Raw genomic sequence first — 22,370 nt, forward strand, 5'->3', positions numbered from 1 at the left:
AAATAAAATAAATTAGATAAAAACATAAAATCCTGCATTTTAAAACTGATTTAATCAAATAAAATGGCCACCTGGAGCACTGTTGAAAATACCCTAATAACTCTGGTTACTGAAATGGTAGCGGAAACTCAGGGACGCTCATTTTATTTTTTACTTCACATTTGTGTATGGGCATGTGCTTAGGCCTTGTCCCATTACATGAGTAGTCCGGGGCACACAAAAATAAAGATGGGTAGTAGATTCAAGATATGAAACTCCCCCCCCCCCCATCACTTTATGATACTCACGGTCACAGAATGTTCTGATGGCCAATGCAATGGCTTTAAAAGAGGGTTGAACAGGCTCATTGAGAGCTAAAATGCCATAAATCTCCATACGTAGAAGCGGAAAGGCAGTTGCTTAGAGGTAACCCTAACCCTGCTTGGCATGCAGAAGGTCCCAGATTCAGTCCTTGGCATCTCCAGCCAAAATGATCAGGTAGTAGACCTCTGCCTGAGATTCTGGCAAGCAGCTGTCAGTCTGAACAGACAGGATTGACCTTGACGGATGAATGGTCTGGTTCAGTAAAAGTTGGGCTGCCAGCCCTGTGGTGGGAAATACCTGGAAATCTGGGGTGGAGCCTGAGGATGGTGGGGGTTGGGCCCTGGGGAGAGTTGGTGCTGCTTCCATGGGGTATAATGCCCTTGAGTCCACCTTCCAAAGCAGCCATTTTCTTTAGGTGAAGCGATGCGACCTCTGTCGCCTGGAGATAATCCCAGATCTCCAGCCACCATTTAGAGGCTGGTAACCCTAAGGCAGCTTTCATGCCTTCAGGCGTATTACTAATGACTTGCGGGGAGGGCATGTCCCCAGAGCGGCATCCAGGGGCCACATGTATAAATGGGATTGTATAGACGAGCCCTGGGAAGGGCAGCCTAGAAGAAAAAGAAAGAAAGACCCCTTCTAGGCTGATGCAGTGGTCCACAATGAGCAGAAAGAGGGAATTATAAATATGATAAATAAATTCCTTAACAGTACTAGGGATTATTGAAGCCTATACTGAGCAAGCTTTATATTAATGAATAATAAAATTAAACTCGATTCCTTTCATTTCCCGCAGATAATAATAAAATTAAACTCGATTCCTTTCATTTCCCGCAGATCCCCTTCTCTTCCTCCACCCCCGCATTTCCCTTCCCAAGACAAGCCTTCCAAAACTACGCCCACCGACTCAGTTAAAAAAAAAAATAAGCATCAGACTCTTCTGATTGGTCGCTTGACTAGCGAAGCCCCTCCTCTCGACGCTACAATCTACCCAATCCAGAATCACCCTCTACCCTACTCAGCCCCGCCTCTGCCAGGGCGGATGTTGCTGCTGGCCCGACCGTCTCCCCCCTCCACCCGATGGTGTCGGCTGCGAGGTTCCCGCGAGATTTCGTGTGCTCGAAGTCCCAGGGTGTGCGGGTTGAGTGAGGTGGGCTGCCTTCGCCGACTGGAACGAGATGCAGTCGGATGACGTGAGTGCAGCAGAAAACGGGGTGGGGGCTGGAATAGGAGTTGGGCGAGGGGTGTGGGGTTGAATCGTTGTCGTCCGGCTTCCCAGGTTCAGGACTTTGCTTGCGCCTCGGGATTCCTTAACTTTCCACGTGGGCAAGCTGGGCGGATGGGGTGGGCTGGAAGTTGATTCCTGTTTCCAGTCAAGGGATCATGAACCGCAGAGAGTGCTTATGAGCATGTGCAGAGTAGTCGCTCTGTTGCTGCCGTGGAGAGAACTGTAAGGAGAGCCCTCGCTCGATCTAGCCCAGCGTCCCGCTTTCCCACGATAGCCAGCCAAATACTTCTAGGAAGCGCCGGTAATTGTGATCGAGATACACTGCCTCTAGAAGGTTCCGTTTAACTATTGTGGCTAAAAGCTATTAACGCTGTCTTCTTATTTAAATCTGTATTCCGCCCGTCCTGCAAGCAGGCTCAGGACAGATCACAAAACAAAATCTAAGCATATCAAAAATTAAGCACAGTTAAGCAGGACTTTTTTTTAATAGCAGGAACTCCTTTGCATATTAGGCCACACACCCCTGACATAGCCAATCCGTCATGAGTTTACAGGGCTCTTATTACAGGGTCTACTGTAAGCTCTTGGAGGACTGGCTACATCAGGGGTGTGTGGCCTAATATGCAAAGGAGTTTCTGCTGCAAAAAGCCCTGCAGTCAAGTATAAAAATAAAAAAACGGGTTAAAACAGTTTTAATAATAATAATAATACATTTTTATTTATACCCCGCCCTTCCCGCCGAGGCAGGCTCAGGGCGGTGTACAGGACATGGTACATACCATGATACAACAACAATAAAATCAAACAATAACAATATAAAACTGTTCATACATTAATTAAATTACATAAATAGTCTAAAATCCAGTAAAACTTAACGGTGCTACAAACTCAGTATATATAAAGATGGCTTGATGTTACTGCTAAGTTCAACTTAAAAGGCTAGTTGAAAGAGGGTGGTTTTACAAGCCCTACGGAACTGGTTAAAATCCCGCAGGGCCCGCACCTCCTCTGGCAGCTGGTTCCACCATTGGGGTGCCATTATCGAGAAGGCCTGCTCCCTAGTTGTTTTTAACTTAGCCTCCTTTGACCCAGGGATTTTCAGAAGATTTTGTGAACTAGATCTCAGTGCTCTCTGGGGAACATATGGAGAGAGACGGTCCCTAAGGTAGACAGGTCCTCGGCCATATAGGGCTTTAAAGGTAATAACCAGCACCTTGTAACGGACTCGGTACGCAATTGGCAGCCAGTGCAGTTCCCGCAGCCTAGGCTGTACATGTTCCCACCGAGGTAGTCCCATTAACAGTCTGGCTGCTGCATTCTGCACTAGCTGCAGTTTCCGAATTCGGTACAGGGGCAGCCCCATGTAGAGGGCATTACAGTAGTCTAACTTCGAGGTGACTGTTGCGTGGATTACTTTTGCCAGGTTGCCTTGTTCCAGGAAGGGAGCCAACTGCCTCGGCCGCCTAAGATGAAAAAAGGCGGATTTAGCAGTGGCTGCTATCTGGGCCTCCATTGTCAGGGAAGACTCCAGTAGCACTCCCAAGCTCCTGACCCTGCGTGCTGGGACCAGTGGCACACCGTCAAAAGCTGGCAGGGAGATCCCCCCCCCAAGCCCGCCACGGCCTAGGCAAAGGACTTCTGTCTTCGCTGGGTTCAGTTTCAGCCCACTCAGCCTGAGCCAATCTGCCACGGCTTGCAACGCCCGGTCCAGATTCTCAGGGACATTATCAGTTCAGCCGTCCATCAATAGATAGAGCTGGGTGTCATCAGCATACTGGTGACAACCCAGCCTGTATCGCCGGGCAATCTGGGCAAGGGGGTGCATGTAGATGTTAAACAACATCAGGGAGAGAACAGCCCCCTGAGGCACCCCACAATTAAGTAGGTGTCTCTGGGAAAGTTCTCCCCCGATCGCCACCCTCTGTCCCCGACCCTCAAGGAAGGAGGAAAGCCACTGCAAGGCTGACCCCTGAATCCCTGCGTCGGCGAGGCGGCGGGTCAGTAGCCGATGATCGACCATATCGAACGCCGCCGATAGGTCTAACAACAGCAACACTGCCGTACCACCTCGATCCAGATGTCGCCGGAGATCATCCATGAACATAATGGACTAAAAATTATTTGCCCATGTGCACTATCTGGCCATATGCAATATGTCTGCCCTTCTTCTGAGAGTCATGTAGCTTTAACCCCCCCACCCCTTACAGCTACCAATGAAAAAAGGTGTCTTGTTTCCAAGTAGGAGCCTTAGGCATTTCTGTATGTAGAACCACCCCTGAGGGCACTGTAGTCAGGGTGCTTTTTCAGGAAGGAGCTGACCAGTGTTCCCTCTAAGCTGAGTTAGCATGAGCTAGCTCACAGAATTTTAGCCTCCAGCTCACACATTTTTGTCTTAGTACAGGAAGAATAGCCCCAGAGCACAATAATTTATGCAGTAGCTCACAACTTTAATGCCAATAGCTCACAAAGTAGAATTTTTGCTCACAAGGCTCTGAGCTTGGAACATTGGAGCTGACTGACCGCATTTGTATAGGCTTGATGGCATGATAGGGAAAGTTGGCAAAAATGGGAAGAGTCATGAAACATGAGGGACTATCAAAAGCAAAGCCTTGACACTCTTTTACATTGGGAGGTGATCTGAAAAAAAAATCTAGAAAGGCAGATCAGTTGGAATTCCAATCATAGTAACCCCAGTCCCCCGGTTAAATTAGAACAGTGACTTCAGTATTTCTGAAGCTAGCCTGGTTTTATCATCTTGGAAGCTAAACAGAGCCAGCCCTGGCAAATGTTTGGATGGGAGACCTCCGTGGAATGCCGGGGCCGTGACATGGAGGCAGCCAATGGAAACGACCTCTGAACATCTCTTGCCTCTTGAAAACCCTATGGGGGTCACCATAAGTCAGCTATGACTTGATGCCACTTTCCACCAACGACCTCAGTACCTTCCTTAAGATCTGTCTGTTTCTGTTTTGCTTTTTCAATAATGTGAAAACTTGTGGCAGGCTTCCCAGTGATGTTACCCTTACATTACCGCTGTGTTCCCTTGCCACAAGGTGCTTTAAAAAAAATTATCATATATAGGAGAGTGCTTGTTTAAGGGTTGTGGGTTTTTTCCCCCTTCAAAACTTTCTTCTGACTACTTTGCTGATTCCAAAGTAGCATTTTTCACTGTGGCTCAGCTTTAGGCTTGATAAAAATAGTCCACCTCTGTCTATGTTTGGCCTGGAAGGTCAGGAGCAGGGCTAACACAGCATCTTCATGTTCCATTGTTATAGTCACAGCTACTCAATGTCACTATTGGTTTTATCTTGCGTTCTGTACCCAAATGGTTTATGCAAAGTGATTGTGAGCTGCTCATTGACTGTAAATAATAAATTGTTTAATGATGTTGCAATCTGCCCTGAGCCTGCTTGCAGGGTAGGGCAGACTATAAATCTCCTGAATAAACTTGAACTTCAACGACGTCTTCTTTTTTTGGCAGCTTGTCTGGGACACTCTTGGCAACAAACAGTTCTGCTCTTTCAAGATCAAGTGAGTATTCTGGTCTTGACTTCTCTTCTTGTGCCAAGTTCAGGGGCTGTTGGGGCTATTATTTTGTGCTGGCAAAATTCAACATAGCTACCTTTGGCCAATTAATTTGCATTGACAAACCTGACATTTTCAGGATGCAGGTCTACCTGGAGTAGTTTGGAACTAGAAGGAGCAGTTTCTTGGCTGTTTGTTCCAGGTGGCCTGCTCTTTTGGTATCTGCTTGGTGGTGGGAAACTCTGGTGTGGCTATGGACCAGTTCTTTAGGAGAAGCTGGGGTCCAGAATTATTAAACAGATAATCTTCTGGCATTTCAGAAGGAGGCTGATGTAAAAGTAGGAATTGGATAGCACAATTTCCTTATAATGAATGTTAACAGAATTTGTAAGGGTCTTCATGCAGGGGCTGATTTTGAGTACTTCTGAAGATGTGGTTCCCTGCTTCCTTGTGAAATCTGAGATAGTGTATTCATGGAAGTATATCTGGGTCAAGATATTGGAGTCTTTCCTCAGCTAGTGTTTTGCTAAATACCTGGGCCATTGTGACTGCTGTCTTTCTTTGGCTGTGGGGACTGCAGGTGTATGCCAGCTGTTTCAGTAGTGCTGTCTGGTAGCAGAAATCCTCTGGTGCCGCAATTTGGAATATAAAAATTTGCCCAACTGTGTGAGATTTTTTTTTTGGCTCTATGTACAGCATAAATCTTATTTTCGTTTGTTTCAGTTAAATGAATTGGGAATGATGTAGTTGTGGACTAATATTTGCTAAAATGGATTAGAGTTAACCTGCTGTGCATAAAAAACACAGCGAACAATGATTCATTTCAAGCCTCTTGTTGCAGGACAAAAACACAGAACTTCTGCCGGAATGAGTTTAACATAACTGGCCTGTGCAACCGTTCCTCCTGTCCCTTGGCCAACAGCCAATATGCTACTATCAAGGAAGAGAAAGGTGAGGGCCTTGGCTGTCACTCCTCACAGTTGTATTTGGCTTGATGGGCTGGATAAACCCCTGGGTTCACCTGCCTAGCCAAGGAGAGAGGAAGGTAGCACTGTTTTTATGGCAATTCTGAGAGTTTGGGAAAGGGCTGCTCCTTTTCTCCAAGGCAGTTGTGTGAAGAACACCTGCAACTCAGCTTAGAAGGTTGATGCTCCATTACTTCCAGCCTTCTGGCCTTATGTGATGTGTGCTTTGTCTGACTACAGCAGACCTGGTGGTAAGTCTGTGTTCTGCCTCTGTTTCTTTTTTAGGGCAGTGTTTCCTTTACATGAAGACCATTGAGCGTGCTGCTTTCCCCAGTCGGTTATGGGAAAGGGTAAGTCACCTCTCTTGTAAATCCTCTGGTATCAAGAATGGTAGTTCTCTAACAGTTAACGTGAAAGGGAGTTGGAAAGCCTTCTATAAAGGTCCTTTAGGGCTCAGATTATATTTCTACCTTGGTTGGGAATGCAGTATTTCAAATGTTGATTTCATAAATTGATTGTGCCCTACAGTTATACCGATTTGGATGAGTGCTAATTTGCAAGGGAATTCTAATACATTTATTTGTATTTAATTAAAATATGTATACCTTGCTTTTTGGAATAAATAATATATAAATATAGAGCCACATAAATAAAACAAACAGAGCCAACTGGCGTACAAGAGCAGTATTATATAGGTCCTTTGTCTGGGTCGTGGTGGTCCGGGCAGGGAAATTCCCTTGCCGGCTTTTGATGGGGCGCCACTGACAACAGTGTCCAAGGGCAGGAGCCTGGGGGTGCTGCTGGAGCTGTCCTTGTCAATGGAGGCCCAGATAGCAGCCACTGCCAAAGCCGCCTTTTTCCATCTCAGGCAGGTGAGGCAGTTGGTTCCCTTCCTCGAGCACTGCAACCTAGCAACTGTGATCCATGCAGCAGTCACCTCGAGACTGGACTACTGTAATGCTCTCTACATGGGGCTGCCCCGTCTCGAACCTGGGAACTGCAGCTAGTGCAGAATGTGGCGGCTAGACTGTTATTGGGGCTCCCTAAGTGGGAGCATATACAGCCGGGGCTGTGGGAACTATACTGGCTGCCAATAGTACACCAGATTCGCTACAAGGTGCTGGTTATCACCTTTAAAACCCTATATGGCTGAGGACCTGTTTACCTTAGAGACCATCTCTCCCCACACGTTCCCCAGAGGGTACTTAGATCTGGGACGCAAAATCTATTAGTGATCCCTGGGCCGAGGGAGGCAAGATTAAAGTCTACGAGGGAAAGAGGGGGAGAGAGAGAGAGAGAGAGAGAAACTGCCTGATTTCCATCTAGGTTTTCCCTGTGCCCATTCTCCTGCCTCTGCTAGCACGCTAGATTCCACCGCTTCCCTATTTTCAGACCTGCTGCTGATTTTTTTCTATTTCTGGCAGGTCCGTCTGAGCAAGAATTACGAGAAAGCGCTGGAGGAGATCGATGAGAACCTCATCTACTGGCCCCGCTTCATCCGGCACAAATGCAAGCAGCGCTTCACCAAGATCACACAGTACCTGATCAGAATCCGCAAGCTGACGCTCAAGAGACAGTGAGTCGTGATGCTTGGTGGCTGCTCTGTACCAGCTGGGTGTTTCCATTGGAGCTGGTTTTATTCCTGCATAGAGGCTTCTTGCTGGTGGAGTTCAGGGAGAGCACAACAGAGAAGTGTTTCTAGTTTTGTGTTGCTGCCTGGCATGCAGAATCACACCACTAATGGCTGTTTCTCCTCTGCAGGAGGAAGCTTGTCCCCTTAAGTAAGAAAGTTGAACGGCGAGAGAAAAGACGAGAGGTAACCCAACTGTTACAGTGATTGCTCATCGCTGGACTCTCATTTTGCCCCCCACCCCTTTCCCATTCTCTTTGCATTTTTGTGAGGGGGGGGGGGAAGGCAGTCTGAGAAAGGGTTAATCTTATCAGAAGAGTGACTTTCCAGAGGCTTATCGTTTTTATTTAGACCATTTAGATGCTGTGGTTTACAACAAAAGACTGCTAAAAGTTCAACCAACCCAAGTAAAACTAGTTCAGCAGCCGTAAAACCAACAGTATATTGGCATAAGAAACAAAAGCATGCCAGCATGCTGTAGAAACCCACTACTGTTGACTTGGAGACTGGAATAACCTTTTCGTTTTCTTCTAAAGGGTCCTCCTCTGCTCTCAGAAAATCCAAAAGTTAGTTGATCAGGAGATGGGCATGATAATTCCAAAGGCAGGGGAAGTGAGAGAAAATCCTCAGTACCCCAGGATGTGTTTGGGACTGAGAAAATACTGTATGAGTGCTCCTACAAAGTGCTTCCTCTTTTACCTGGATTGCCTGAAGAATATGGATTCTCTCTGGCCTTCAATCATGAGCTTCTGTTGCTTGAATTTCTTTTTTATTGTTTGTGAGAAGGCTGCCCATTAGGTGATGCACAAGAAACACCTCTTATAACAAGACTTTTGTGATCTGACCTTTCCCCATCAGAATCTTCCCTTTGGGCTTACCGTTATGTGTGGGTGCAAAGTTAGCATCCATCAGGAACAGTGCCTCTTTTGTAGTTGCCCCAATATCGTGGAATATCTTCCCTCCAGAGGCTTGTCTGCCTTTTATTTAATTTTATCTGGCTGCTGCTCAGATAAAGCTTTATTGGTTTTAAAATGGTACATGAATTTAGTAAGTAGATAAATTGACGGCGCTAAAAAGTCCGACCTCCCAATGGAGTTAACCTTTTCCTGGATGGCATCCTTCCCTGAAAAGGTGGGCCATTGCCCATCCAGTGCTTCTGGATTACCTTCCTCTCTTTCTGCCTTTCCTTGCAGGAAAAAGCCCTGATTGCTGCTCAGCTGGACAATGCCATTGAAAAAGAATTGCTGGAGAGACTCAAGAAGGAGACGGTATGGGCTGTTATAGTATCTTAATGTGTTGAGCTGGGGATGTGTCTCTGCAGTAGTTCAGTTACCAGTTGGCTGGTGGTACAGGAAGGGAAATGTTACAGAAATCCTCACTAATGTATTGCCATGTTGTTTGAGCAAGGTTTTGCATGTGGTATTCAGGCTGAAATGGTTGGGTGGGGGCCAGAACACGAGGTGGCAGATTTTGGGGCCCAGGGAATGGTCTGCTCTCATGGTGTCATTGCATTGTATAGGTTGGATCCTTATCGTTGTGTGGATGGGTGACTACTGGGAGCCTCGCAAGTGGCTCTTAGCTTTTTGACAAGGAAAAACAACATGTAAATGTAACAGCTGGAACAATCGGGCAGAGACATAGCTCAAGTTGGCCAGTGCAGCTGTTAGATTTACAATATCCGCTTTGTGTTGAGTATCAGGTCCAGATCTATTGTTTTCAGTGCTTAGTAGTACTAGATATATATCTGGTTGTGTAAAAAAAAATTGACACATTTTTCAGTTATTGAAAAGTGTAGTAGACCCTCACCGTTTATGATCTGAGATTTCGCTTTTTTGCAGTCCAGTCGCATGAAGCATTCTCAAAGCTGTTTATTCCCATCTTGTCATAATCAGTCTTTTTTTTTTTTGGCTTGGGATTTTCAAGGCAAGAACCTTTCAGTTGTGGTTTGCCATTGCCTGCCTCTGCATAACAAACCCTGACTTCCTTGGGTCAGGGTTGCTACTTTCCAAATACTCACTAGGGCTGACCCTGCTTAGCTTTCAGGATCTGAAGAGATTGGGCTAACCTGGGCAATCAAGCATCATGTCATTATATTTTGCAGGAAACTGGGTCGTTATGCAGCAGAACCCTGCCTCTCGGTATTTGCAGATTGTGCCATTCGCATTGAATGGATGCCCTGCAAACAGTGTGGGTCTTATGTAATCTCTCAGGGTACATGTTTCTCCTCTAGTATTGGACATCTTTATGCTATAACAGCATTAAGTTTTTCCCTGAAACAATGCGGGCCAGAGCCCCGTTTCTGGTGTTAATAGGAAATAGAGGGACTTTGTTACATAATTATTAGATATTTTTACACACACCCCCGCCCCCCAAATAATGATTTCAAAATGACCTTAAAAAAACAAAAACAGGCACAGTGACAAAAATTCAGTACCCTCCAATATAGAGCTTTCTGGTTTTTAAAGATAAAATATTTCTTTGTGGGGAGGGCTTCCCTGTCTTTTTGTTTACATGCTGCAGCTATTCAGGTTCTTAACCATCTCAAGACGGTCTTCTATACATCCGAGCCATAGGAATATATGTAGCTGTATGCTGTCTAACAATATCTGCTATTTCACTTCAATAGGTAGTGAGTGGCTTCCCATAATTCCATCGGATACCAATCACATCTGCTCAAGGGGTATTCTGTGGTAGCAAGCATCTGCTGTTTCCCTAGTGACTTGGTTTAATTGGGGTTAAATACCAGTTACATAACAGTTTAAGGCAACTTTCCTCTAAGCTAGTTGAAATAAAGCCTTTAAAATCTTTAATAAAAATAACTTTCTATACTGTTTGTTTCTGGCTTGCACGCATTTTTTTAATTGACCCCACCTGCCCTTGCCCTCCAATTTGTCTGTGTCGATCTTCCATATTCTTCAGAGAGCATCAAAAGTTAATGTTAACTCCATATTATCTTATGGGAACTAAAAGCAGTAGCTTGGTGCCTTTATAATCCTGAATTATTCAAAAGAGCTTTTCTTGGCAGGCAGTAGAGTCACACTGCACTAAACATTCCACAGAGTTACTGGGATAAATTATTAGGGCTGCAGTCTACACTACTCTGCAGAGCTTATTGAGACTAGGATCCTACTGTGTGATTTTGGCATCATTTAATGGGTTTATATTTCAGCTTTGCTTCAGTTCTGTTTTTTGACTGCTGTTTGGTTCTGTGACTCAAATCCTGCTTTATCGTTCATTGACTGTCCCACCCTGTTGATTGTATCAGCTCACTCTGTGTAGTCTGCCTTAAGTGCAAGTGAGAAAAGCGGACTAGAAGTGATGTAAATAAAGAATCTGTTGCAAAGCTTATCCAAATTCAGCAGCCCTGATGGGCTGGAGATCTCTGTAGGGTCCAGAATGCTCTTGCCATGTCAGCTTTGGAATCCTCCCGACGACTCTTCCTTCCTGATGTGCTTTCTCTTCTTTTAGTATGGTGATATATACAACTTCCCCATCCACGCCTTTGATAAAGCTCTGCAACAGCAGGAGGCCGAGAGTGAGTCCGACTCTGATACAGAGAAAAATGAGGAGGAGAAGGTAATGATTATGAAATTTGACAGCATGGTCCTCCTGAGGCCTTGTAAATCTCTGGTATATTTACATTGTGCTTGTGATATATTCCTAGTGAACAGGGCATTTGTCCTTTGTGTATAGCCCCTTTAAGATTCTAGTGCAGGGGTGGCCAAATCTGCTTGACGTAAGAGCCACATAGAATAAACGTCAGATGTTTGAGAGCCTCAAGATATGAATGTCAGATGTTTCAGAGCCGCAAGACAGGAAGGAAGGAAATAGATGGGGAGAGAGAGGAGGGAGAGAAGTGGAAAGAAAGCAACATTAACTTTATTTGTATTCTCCAAGCTGCTGGATTTAAGAGAGAAATGCCTTCTACAAGTTGGGTGGTAGGATGGTGGGGGCTTTGAGTGCCACACAGTATGTGTGAAAGAGCCACATGTGGCTCCCGAGCCACAGCTTGGCCACCCCTTTTCTACAGTATGTGTGTTAACAGTTCTCTCCATTCCTAAAGTTCCTTCCTGTAAAAAAATGTCATTGGAGTCCACTTGTAAGATTAATTTCCTAGGTTTAGTAGACTAGCCTAACTTAGGCAACTGCGTGTGGAGTCCTGTGGGCTTCAGACTGTGCCTTACTGCATGTTGAGAAACCCTGCTTGTACGGGGCTTTACAAAATGCTCATTTGGCTGTTATGCAGGCGGAGTTGATAGGTGCCCTCTTTGCCTTCCCCAAGCCTGCTTCTGGGCAATTGAGGTTGCAAAAGTTTGGATTTCCTTGATTGATGATCGGGGAAGAGAATGATGGAGAGAATAGCTAAGGGAAGAATGAAAGCTGCTCCTTCAAATATTGTTTTTGCTTGTCCTTCCTCCCCTGCTCCCCCCCCCCCCCAGGACTCAAACAAGAGGGAGTTTGTGGAGGTGGATGAGAGTGATCTCAGTGACTTCGAGGTAAGTGCTGCCCCCTTGAGGCTGTAATTGAAGGTTTCAGAGGCTCGCATGTTGGGATCTGAGGGGTGCCAGGGAGAGAAGAGATCCTGCAATTCTTCTGTTGCTGCCTGGGTGCTTGCAGCAGTGATACAGAAACCCGGTGTTCAAGCAGAAGCTCCAGCGCAAGGGCTTTGATAATCCTGACCTGACCAGCAAGGAGGAATCTTTTGCTTTGGACCTTAATCTGTATCTTCCTTGCTGGCCCCTCAACTACTCTAGTTACCCTTATTTCCCATCAAGCAGGGCTGGGAATCTGCACTGAAACTCAGAAGTGACAGGGCAAGCTTTGTTTTAATGCAGGCTCAGCAGGTGTTAGGGCCTGGATTTCCAGCAAGGGCTGGCTCAAGCAGGAGAGTAAAGTTGACTGTTACTGATCAGCACTCCTGACAATGTGGGTTGGCCTGTTCATTCGGGTGATCCTTGCTAAGCAAACCACCTCTCAAACTGAAGGGCCTGGATTGCCTTAGGTGGCAGTTCCTGGATTCCCAAATATTGATTGTGACCAAGATGACAATGACTTGATGCGCTGCAGTGTAAACTGGAGAAATAGGTTTGATTCCCCACTCCTGCACATGAAGCCTGCTGGGTGAGCTTAGGCCAGTCACAGTTCTCAGAACTTTCTCAGCCCCACCTACCTCACAAGGTGCCTGTTGTGGAGTAAAGGAAGGGAATGTGATCATAATGCTGCTCTGAGTCAAGGAGATAGAGAAAAGTGGGGTATAAAACCTACTCCTTGTTGTCTTCTAATGCAGCCAGTGTTAATCTGAAAAAGCTTGATCCCCCCCCCCCCTCCCAATTGAGGGTTCCAAAATGACTCTTATATTTTGGTGAAGTTCCTTTCCGGGCTGTGTTCTTGCACTGTTTGTGGAAAAAGGGTCACCAGTGTCTTCTTCTGAGAAGTTGAACTTGAGAGGCCCCCCCCCTCTTTTCTCTTGAAGGTTTTTGTTGCATAATATGTCTTTTCTTGGGTATAAATACATTTAAATTGCAAATTCCTGGTGTGTTACTGACTTGATTACTGGATCAAGAAGCCAGGGCATTCAGCAAGTTACCACCCTTAAACTGTTCAAATCAATTTTAGCAACTGTCTAAATATGCACACAGGAGCTCAGTGGCTTTGGCTGATGGACAATTGTGCAGCTGCACAAAGTTCAATTATACCTCTCACTATTTTCAAACACAGCACAGGTTTCAGGGCAAGGGAGCTCATCTTGCATCCTAAGCTAGTATTATGAGCCATGGAAATTTTGAAGTTGAGCCCATGATTTTTGAACAGCAGTGGCACTGTTAATTTTGATATACGCAACTGCAGTCTAGGGCCCGGAGAAGGAAGCGGAGAAATATTGCTCTAAGATTGGATCTCAGGAAAGATTTAATTTGTAAGGAGGGGAACTGGAAACAGACACAATTATACTTAACTGTATTTTCTCTGTCCAGGATATGGATAAACTGGAAACAAGCAGCGAAGAGGAAGAAGAGGCCACATCCAGTGAAGAGGAGGAGGAAGAGAGAAGTGGTCAGCCCAAGTCAAAGGGCAAAGCACCACTGAAGGGGCCAGTCAGGAGGAAACGACCCTATATTGAAATAGAATATGAGCAGGAAACAGAGCTGCTGCCTAAATCAAAAGCGACGTGACGACTCTTAAAGGGAGGAAGCCAAATCTGAGAACTGTATTGGGTGAAGAGATGCCTGCGTCTCCTCATCTCTAGAACTTTTACAACCCAGGAGGCTGCCACAGACCTTCCACCTGACTGAAAACTGGGGTGGTGAAGCTAAGGGGTGCATGGCAGGAGGAACTAAAAATTCAGATTCTGAAATGTTATTTTTATACTTGTTTGCTTTGGATGTCCCTCAGTGTCTAAATAAAACCACAGCAGCCTTTGTACATGATCTTAAAACATTTTATTTTGCTGCCTTTTTTGATGATCGGAAACAGTTTTTTAGCTGTATTAGAGCAAAAATGCCCTTCAGGAGGGATTCTTAAAATCTAGAGGGTGTTTTTTCCAACCTGGCATGCATTGTCTTTGCTAAAACTCCCTCTTGGGCTCTGTAGAAATGAAGCTTTCTACATGCTCCTCTTCCACTTTCCTGAGGCATTCCTTCAGACGATCATCTTGACAGCTGTGCTGGACTCCTTGCAGGAGAACCTGGAAAAGGGAGGGAAATACTTCATGATCAGTCCTCCTGCTGGCAGCAGAAAGGTGCACCCTTTTGTTCTGCTGTTCCTGAGTGCCCCCAGATGCATCAAGCTCTGGTAGCCAGAACTGCTGTGCCCTGATCTCAGCATTGCCAGAGGTGCAGCCTCTTTCCACAGTGAAATTTCTGCATACGAGGATTGAATTCCCACTAGTCCATGTGGAGTCTAAAGGTTAAAATAGGGGAATGGTTTATAACTCTGCTGGAATGGCTTTATTGTCTCAGACCTCTGCCCCATCATGAATACATGAAGTTGCCATACACTGATACAGACCATCGGTCCATCAAGGTCAGTACTGTCTACTCTGACTGGTGGTGGCAGCAGTCCAGCAAAGTCTTTCACATCACTTACTGCATGGTTCTTTTAGATGGAGATCCCATGGACCGAACCTGGGACTGTCCACATACCAAGCAGATACTCCATGGCTCCATTCCCTTATGAAGAAATACTTGTATACCCACTTTGTGATGGAGAGAGTTCACCCCTTGCATTTTACAGGTTCACTGTCAGACATCTCTTGCAGATACTGCACAGCTATCTGCTCTCCTGTTTAAAGAATGGAGGCTGCTTATGTTCTCCTTTATATCAGGTGCTTCTCTTTGTCTGACTCACCTTCACCTGGCCGTGGGAACACCGATCCAGCAAGAGAAGGCACTCTGTGGCTCCCTGCAGCAAAGCAGCAGTTACTGGCTCGGGAGTTGAGCTCCTGTCAGTGACTGTGTCCCACATGAGCCTCAGCAAAGCTTGGAGCAGCACAGTGAGACGGCTTGTCATCCTGAAAGGAGATGGTGAACAAGGCTCAGTTTGATGGGTAAAGCTGTTTGTAGAGCCAGCTGGTATCCCAGGAGGATACAGGAACACAAATGCAGCCTGGCAGCTGCTGCTCACTACCCACAAAACCAAGTTCATTAATTGAATATCGTATCCTGTTTAATACTTGTAGCCTTCCTGTTTGCCAGAAGCTTTTGGAAGGTGGCTTACTGTGCTAAATAGGAGTAGAACCACCATAGCATTGCTTTTTCTAGCACTGCCCCAACCTCAGAGCCATTCTAAACTCTGATCCCAAAAGACAGCCTAAACCGAATGACTACATTTCATAGCTAACGCTGTTTTGGAAAGTCTCTGAAAAACCAACATGAAGGAAAGCCATTCCATCACCCAGAGGTCTAGGATAACCAGAGGATGATCTAAGTCAGGGGTCTCCAACATGGTGCCATAGAGCCTATCAACACCTTTCCTGGTGCCTGTGAGTGTTTTTGGAAAGTGTATGGGGCCAAATGAGGCTATTGGTCACTGGAGGTTTGATTGGCCATGCAGATTTTTAAAAAATGCAGTTCTGGCAGCAGCTGTCACCACAGCACAAGGAGTTTCACTGTACGACTGAAGGTAAACTGCAGCAGCTGTTTTATGGCTGTACTCACCATGCTGTGTCGGAATTCCATAAGGTGCCCACAGGCTTTAAGCTTTCTGCAAGTTGGAGTGTAAGCCATTGTTTGCAGGGTTGCATCTCGGTGCCCAATGGATTGTAACATGGGACGCTTCTCAAGCATGTCTTCTTGACGCACACACCACTCTGCTTTCAAAGGGAGCTCCTAGCCTTTGGAATTTCATGGTCCTAGTGACATTTTTTCCCAATGGCAGGAAGGAGCTCAGAGGGCTGGGACAAGGATGGGAGTCAGCTATACTAATGGACTGGAGTAATGGAAGCATCAGGAGTCGTTTGCACCCTTAAGATGTTTCTGTCTGAGGGGTGGGAGAAGATGAGTTCAAGCACATTCTGCAGCACAGCTTAGAACCAACATATATCTGCTTTTTGACAGTCACTCAGAGGGAGAACAGCAGCTATGTTCAAGTCCAGCAGCACCTTAGAGACCAACAAGATCTCCAGGGTCTGACCTTTCAAGAGTCAATGGCAACACTGGACTTGAATCTAGCTGTTTCACTGCAGACCAAAAGGGCTGCTCTCTGAAACTAGCAAGGGGGGCAGATTTCAAAGGTTTATTATTTAAAGGTGATTTTTTTTTTAAGCTAGAGAGCACCATGCAACTATAGAAGCATACATTTTTGAGTTGTGCAGGTTTAAAGTTACCTGGGCCAGGCGTTCTGTATGGTCCGCTTCAGTGTTTCTAACATGGCCAATCTAGCAGTTTCTTCTGGTCCATCGTAAACCTCCAGGTATCCCACAATCACCCGCTGCAGCCTCTTCAGATGACGGGCTATGTGGATGCCCAGCCTCTCAAGGGAATGAATCATGGATTAGAAGCTTGCACAGAGGGCTGCTGGCTTGTAAAAACATTGAAAGCAAAGTACACCCCTCACCTCTCAACAAAGGCAGGCAGGTTCTTGGCATACACTCTCCGTAGAGCAAGCTGGTGCTCTGGTTCCATATGGGTCAAGACCAGCCGGAGCACCTTGTCAGAGGGCACAGCAGAGGGAAGCTGGCGGGATGGTCGTCCAGGGGCCCTTTCCAAGATTGGCAGCAAGTCCAGTAAGCAAGGCAACACAACCTGTTTTAGTAAAGAGGATGAGGTCAATCAATGGGCTTTCAAGTATGTTTCTTTGGAGGGCAGTAGAAAAGGGGCTGTGGCTCACTGGTTCAGACTTTGGTTTGCATGCAGAAGGTCCCAGGTTTGAACCCTTGCATCTCCCACTGAATGACCAGGCAGCAAGTGATGCGAAAGACCACCTGAGGCCCTGGAGAGCCACTGTCAGTCTGATTCACTGTAAGGCAGCTTCATGTGTACAATCAGGCAGCACTCTTTTCCTGAACCCCAGAACCATGTCAAATAGGGGAGGGGAAAGTCCATTTCCCTGGCTCTCTGGGACAGGTTAATCTATCCTAGAGTACTTTAAACTTCCTACAATTCCTTATTGTATACAACCTGTCCCTTGATGCAACTGGCTTCGACCCTACTGATGTCAATAGAGCTTGCATTATCAAGTCAGTGGGCTTAGAAGGGTGAAACAATGTTTACGACTGCACTGTCAGAGTAGCATCTACGATTAAACTGTAGAAAGGGAGCCACCAACTCTTTTTCAAAACCAGGACACCACTAGGGAGTAACCTCTAACATTAGAGGCTAGCAAGCAGGAAGGGAAGAGGAGATGTAGCCTTATCCTTGGCCCACCAATTTGGCTAGTTCAGCACAGAATGCAAAGGACAGCAGTGCATGCACTCAACCCCCTCAAGTTACCTGCATGAGCTGGGCCTCCTTGCTGTAAAGATGGTTGGAGAGGGCATGGTGCACAACCTGTGCCCGGTTAAACTGGCAGAGATCAGCTCCTGGCTGCAATGAGAGGAAGCCACTGAGATAACAGGACTTGCTGGATTATGGATGCATTCATTTGCAAAAAGAGACAAAGTTCTTCTATACCCCATAACACTGGATGATGAGAAAAGCTTTGGCCAGGATCTAACATGAGCTAAGTATGTAACAGAATGGGGGAAATGCCACTATGGGCACTGGTGAATATCAGATACTTGGAATGAATGGGAAGGTTATTGCCTCCAAAACCATTTGAAAGTTTCTGGGGAATCTGACTGGCGCCTGTTTAAGGCAGTGTTGGACCAGTGGGACATGGGCTGTCATCCAACAAGATGGTTTTTAAAAGAGTTAAGCGCTGTTTGATTGGATATATACCCCTGCACTATCCTGAAGGCTGATTGCAGCTCTGTACTTTTGGCTCATGAAGCTGTAGCTAATGAAGCATCTGACCGATCTACTGTTTAGGCACACTTCCTTAAAGGAGCTTGAATTAACACACATGATTCTCCCCTCCTTAGTTTCATCATCACAACCACGCTGTGAGGCAGGTTAGGCTGAAAGAATGTTAACCAATGAGCTTTATGGCAGAGTGGGGATTGGGAGCCAGACCTTCTAGGTTCTAATCTGACCCACTAATCTTTAAGCCAGCATGACTTTACAGTTATTCCCCATATGTTGTCCTCATATTCAACCCCCACTCTAGAATTCATTTATTTGAAAACAAAGTTAAACATTTTCATCCAACCATCTTTTCTTCTCTCTCATTCTAAAGAATGCTGCTGAATGTGCAACTCACACATTATCTCTTGGTCCATCCAGGCCCCATTTTTCTTGTCTAATTTAGCCTGCCCCAAGCTCATCTCTTGTGCTTTGCTGATCTAGAAACTGGTTCACTGAAGGCCTGCTCATTCCCCAAACCTTTTCCAAGAACAGAATGAAAACAAACAATTCCACACCAATGTTAGTTTACATTTTGCAAATGCCAAGCACAATATATTTCTCATAGCTCCTATTAATTTAATAATAAATTGAACACTGGGACTTGGATCCAAAAGTGTGAAAGTAGAAAGATAAAAAGACTTGGCACAGTTCTGCTAAGATTTGCCCTCCTTATATATTTATGCCCAGAAACTGGTTGCATAAAATCTTGGGCAAGTGGAAATACAACTTGGAATACAGTAATTCTGCTTCACTCAATGGCTACCATGGTCTTTTTATGGCAATAAATTCCATAAGTTTATTGTGCGAAGTATTTCATTTGTTTGTGATTCCCCTAGTTCTACTATTATGAAAGATGGAAGAAAATGAAGAAGTCCCAAATACTTTAGCATTTCTTTCTAGACAGAGATGTAAGGTTTCTGGAATTTTGAACTCATGGGAAAAATCCCCCCCCCCCAGAAAAGCTCAGAAATTTTTGGGAAAAAATGAAATACATGTGACACTAACTTTTCTACCAAACTTAAATTTCTTTAACTGATTTAACACAAAAACCTATCATTTATAACTTACCATATAAAATTATACCATTAGGCATATTTATGGAATTTAAAAGTCTTAAGTTTTTTCATTTCATTCAGACAAATCACAAATACACCCAATAGCTTAGGCTACAAAAGCACATTTATCTTAGTTTTTGCCATCTGAGAGGTAGGAAAAAAGCTGAGGGAGAAAATAAATTCCATAGTAAACAAAAGAATGTGTATCATTTGGATAGAAATGCTCATATAGTTTTAATAGGGAGAACTACCAGCATATCTGGATATTAAATTAACGTTTATAAAGCACTGAAAGTGGCATAATAATGGACTAAAATTGGGACCTTGGGTTTGAATTCCTACTTCCATTCATCTTTCTGGATGTTTTTGGGCCAGTTGTTCTCAGCCTCATGTATTTCACAAGGATGGTGCGAGGATAAAAATGAGGAAGAGAGACACACAAACACCACCTAAAAATCCTTAAGACGAAAGGTAGGGTGAAAAATGTATCTGACACGAATCAACAGAGGCAGTAAAGCCACTTCTCAGTGTTCCCCCGCAATGGAGGGCCCCAATTCACAGTGCCTGCAGCGCTGGTGGGAAGGGCAGCGTGAATTCCTTACCACATTACGAATGATATGGTGCAGGCATTGCACGCCCAGGATTTTGTTTTCTATCCGGTAGTCATCTGACAGGAGCAGTGATGGTGGGAGGACTTTCTCCAAATGTGGGCCAAGCCAGGGCCGAGTGACCTGCTGGAGTGTCCATGAAAACACGTGCTTTGTGGCTGGGTTGCGCTGCCATGTTTCTCTGAAAAAGACCAAAGATTATCACTGCTGCTTCTGCCTCCCTTCCAGGACAAAATCAGAGGCAATACCTACCCCTAAATCCTGTGAAAAGCACAAGGAAATTGATGGAAAGGATTTCTTTTGGATCACTTTGAGCAATGCTTTTGCACAGAAGCAGAGACTTTCACTGTTTTGGCTGCTCTTCAAATTCCAACACAAATGAGAGACAGGACTCCTTCCCCTCTCCTGAGAGAAGCAGAAAAACTGGGGGGGGGGGGGGGGGGGCGCTTAATGGGAATCACAGGCATATGGCCAAGTCTAAAGTATGTGGACTCCTGTTTCCATTTGATGGTTTCCAAAGATCTGTATCTTCGGAAACCATCAAATGGAAACAGGAGTCCACATGACAAAACAGTTCCTATGTACTAGGCTTTGTACAGGTTATCTGAGACCAGAAGGGGGCAATTTTGATGCTTTAGAGGTGGCTGGAAAAGTGGTGCTGGAGATGTTGCCTTAGAGCACATGAAGAAATAAATAAACTGCACCTCCCTGGAAAATGTCTATATGAGTATCTAATGCTGGGTGGTTTTTTTTGTCCATTTGAGAATAGCATGAGTGAAACTGAAACTGTCCAAGATGAAGCTGAACCAGTTTGGGCGAAATGCTCAGTGCACAGCTTACTGGGAATACCAGCTGTCACCAGATACAAGACAGAAAGCACAAGTGTGCTAACCCCCTCCCCGAAGCCCTTATCTCCTAACTTCCTCCCTGTTTCCATAATGCCCCTTCAGTGGGCTTCCACTCACTTGGTCAACTCTGGCTTCAGGGACTGCATCACCACCGCAAACCAACCCTCTTCATCTTCAGTGGCTCCTCTGAGGAACTCAGGGACCGACTGGCAGCCCCAAACCTGAAGTAAATCTTCCAGCAGGTCCTGGGCCAGGGATTGAGTCCTGGGTTTGTTCCATGGCTTCTCTGCAGCATGAGTCACAGCAAAAATATACATGGGCCCCGCCACCTGGCGCAAGAACGAGCCAACCACCATGCACCCCAGTTCCTCTGAGCCTTTCGCTGCTTCCACCTTTGCCAAGATGCTCCGGAAAACCAGGCTGACATCCGCTGCCTGACTGGCTGCAGCAGCATAGGATGGGTCCTTGCAAGGGAGCTCTGCCCCATCATGTTCCCGCTGGGGTAGCGCTGCATAGGTACTCAGTGCAACCACCAAGTCTCTAAGAACAACCAGGGTGGAATTCTCCTGCCAGCCCCGCAGCAGCCATTGGCAGTCTATGGCCTCCAAGATAGCAAAGAGGTCTCTGACCATTCCTCTCTTGGTTTTGCTGCTAGCCTGCTGGGCTCCCACGCTTGCAAAAAGCTGCAGAAACTGGGGGAGAACCTGCTCTACTGGGGGGTACTCAGGGGCTCCCTGCCCCTCTGGAAGGGTCAGCTGCAGAGAATCCAACAGGGAATGTCGTTCCATGGCTCTGAACACCCTCCCCGTGGGATTGTGCTCTAAAAAAGAAACTTCATGCACTTTCCACCCTTGCTGCCCTTCATATAACTCCCATCTCCCATTCTCTCCCTCTCCACCCGCTTAGCTTTCTCTCAATTTTTCCCCCGAGGGGAGCCAACCAAGGGGCTGCGCTCTTGACAGACGCATCCGGTGTCACACAGAATTGGGTTACTTCTATGCCCAACCCCAGACATATACAGAGGAGCGCTCACTATAGAGCCGTTCAGCGACAGAGCGCCACCGCTAAGCGTCACGGCCAACGGCTGCTTCCGACGTGAAAGCCGGAAGCTCAAGTTCTTTTAGGCGGCTCCAGCCATAGAGACCGAAAAAAGCCCAGAAAGGACGCCACGGTTTTCATCCCACCTACATTCGAGAGAGAGATTTCACCATAGAGATGTCACGGGCTAGTGAGAACGAGAAAACCAATACAGAATTATATGACCAATACTGGCTCTTTTTTATAACCGGAAATTCCGGTGGCGTCACAGCAGTTTCTATGGTGACTCCTTTCGTCGTTCCTTTTTTAGAAAAATGTATTCCTCTCCTAGAAGGACCTACCACAGGCTCCTCTTTCCGATTTTACGCCGCTTCGCTCTCAAAGACCGGAAGGGGGGGAGGGAGAAGAAAAGGGCATCGTCGGCCCAACGGCCCTCCCCATTCTCATGCTGCCGTAAACCACCAAAGGGTTTTCCGACTTTGTCGCAAAACGCTTCTTGCGCAGCGGGAAAAGGGGCGGAGCCACTTATGAATATATTAGCATTCGTAATATTTCGAGCTGTTCTTGAGGAAACAAAACGTATGTCGAATACTGAACCAAAGTAAAGGCAAGAGAAGGCTGTTTTCTGTTCGAATATAAAAATGAGACGGCAGTACCGTCAGGAGCGAGCAGTCGGAGCCGGGGTCGCTATGACCTCAGTGATTAGGGCAGCAACTAGCTCGGCGGACGCG

General features: G+C 45.9%; 2 protein-coding genes across 2 annotated transcripts; one reads left to right on the forward strand and one right to left on the reverse strand.

The window, feature by feature from the left end:
* Nucleotides 1-1,314: 1,314 nt before the first annotated feature.
* On the forward strand, nucleotides 1,315-14,084 carry MAK16 (MAK16 homolog). Its single transcript, XM_060251725.1, has 10 exons — nucleotides 1,315-1,496; nucleotides 5,013-5,062; nucleotides 5,898-6,007; nucleotides 6,307-6,371; nucleotides 7,446-7,597; nucleotides 7,783-7,837; nucleotides 8,845-8,919; nucleotides 11,120-11,227; nucleotides 12,091-12,147; nucleotides 13,624-14,084. The coding sequence occupies exons 1-10, from the start codon at nucleotides 1,482-1,484 to the stop codon at nucleotides 13,819-13,821; spliced, it is 885 nt and encodes a 294-aa protein (XP_060107708.1). The 5' UTR covers nucleotides 1,315-1,481; the 3' UTR covers nucleotides 13,822-14,084.
* Nucleotides 14,066-22,019, reverse strand: TTI2 (TELO2 interacting protein 2). Its single transcript, XM_060251724.1, has 7 exons — nucleotides 20,719-22,019; nucleotides 19,748-19,934; nucleotides 17,578-17,670; nucleotides 16,703-16,890; nucleotides 16,473-16,616; nucleotides 14,996-15,158; nucleotides 14,066-14,333 (listed from the first exon to the last, which is right to left on the reverse strand). The coding sequence occupies exons 1-7, from the start codon at nucleotides 21,387-21,389 to the stop codon at nucleotides 14,214-14,216; spliced, it is 1,566 nt and encodes a 521-aa protein (XP_060107707.1). The 5' UTR covers nucleotides 21,390-22,019; the 3' UTR covers nucleotides 14,066-14,213.
* Nucleotides 22,020-22,370: the final 351 nt, after the last annotated feature.

This window comes from Heteronotia binoei, chromosome 12, assembly GCF_032191835.1.
Source record: "Heteronotia binoei isolate CCM8104 ecotype False Entrance Well chromosome 12, APGP_CSIRO_Hbin_v1, whole genome shotgun sequence".
Classification (NCBI taxonomy): Eukaryota; Metazoa; Chordata; class Lepidosauria; order Squamata; family Gekkonidae; genus Heteronotia; species Heteronotia binoei.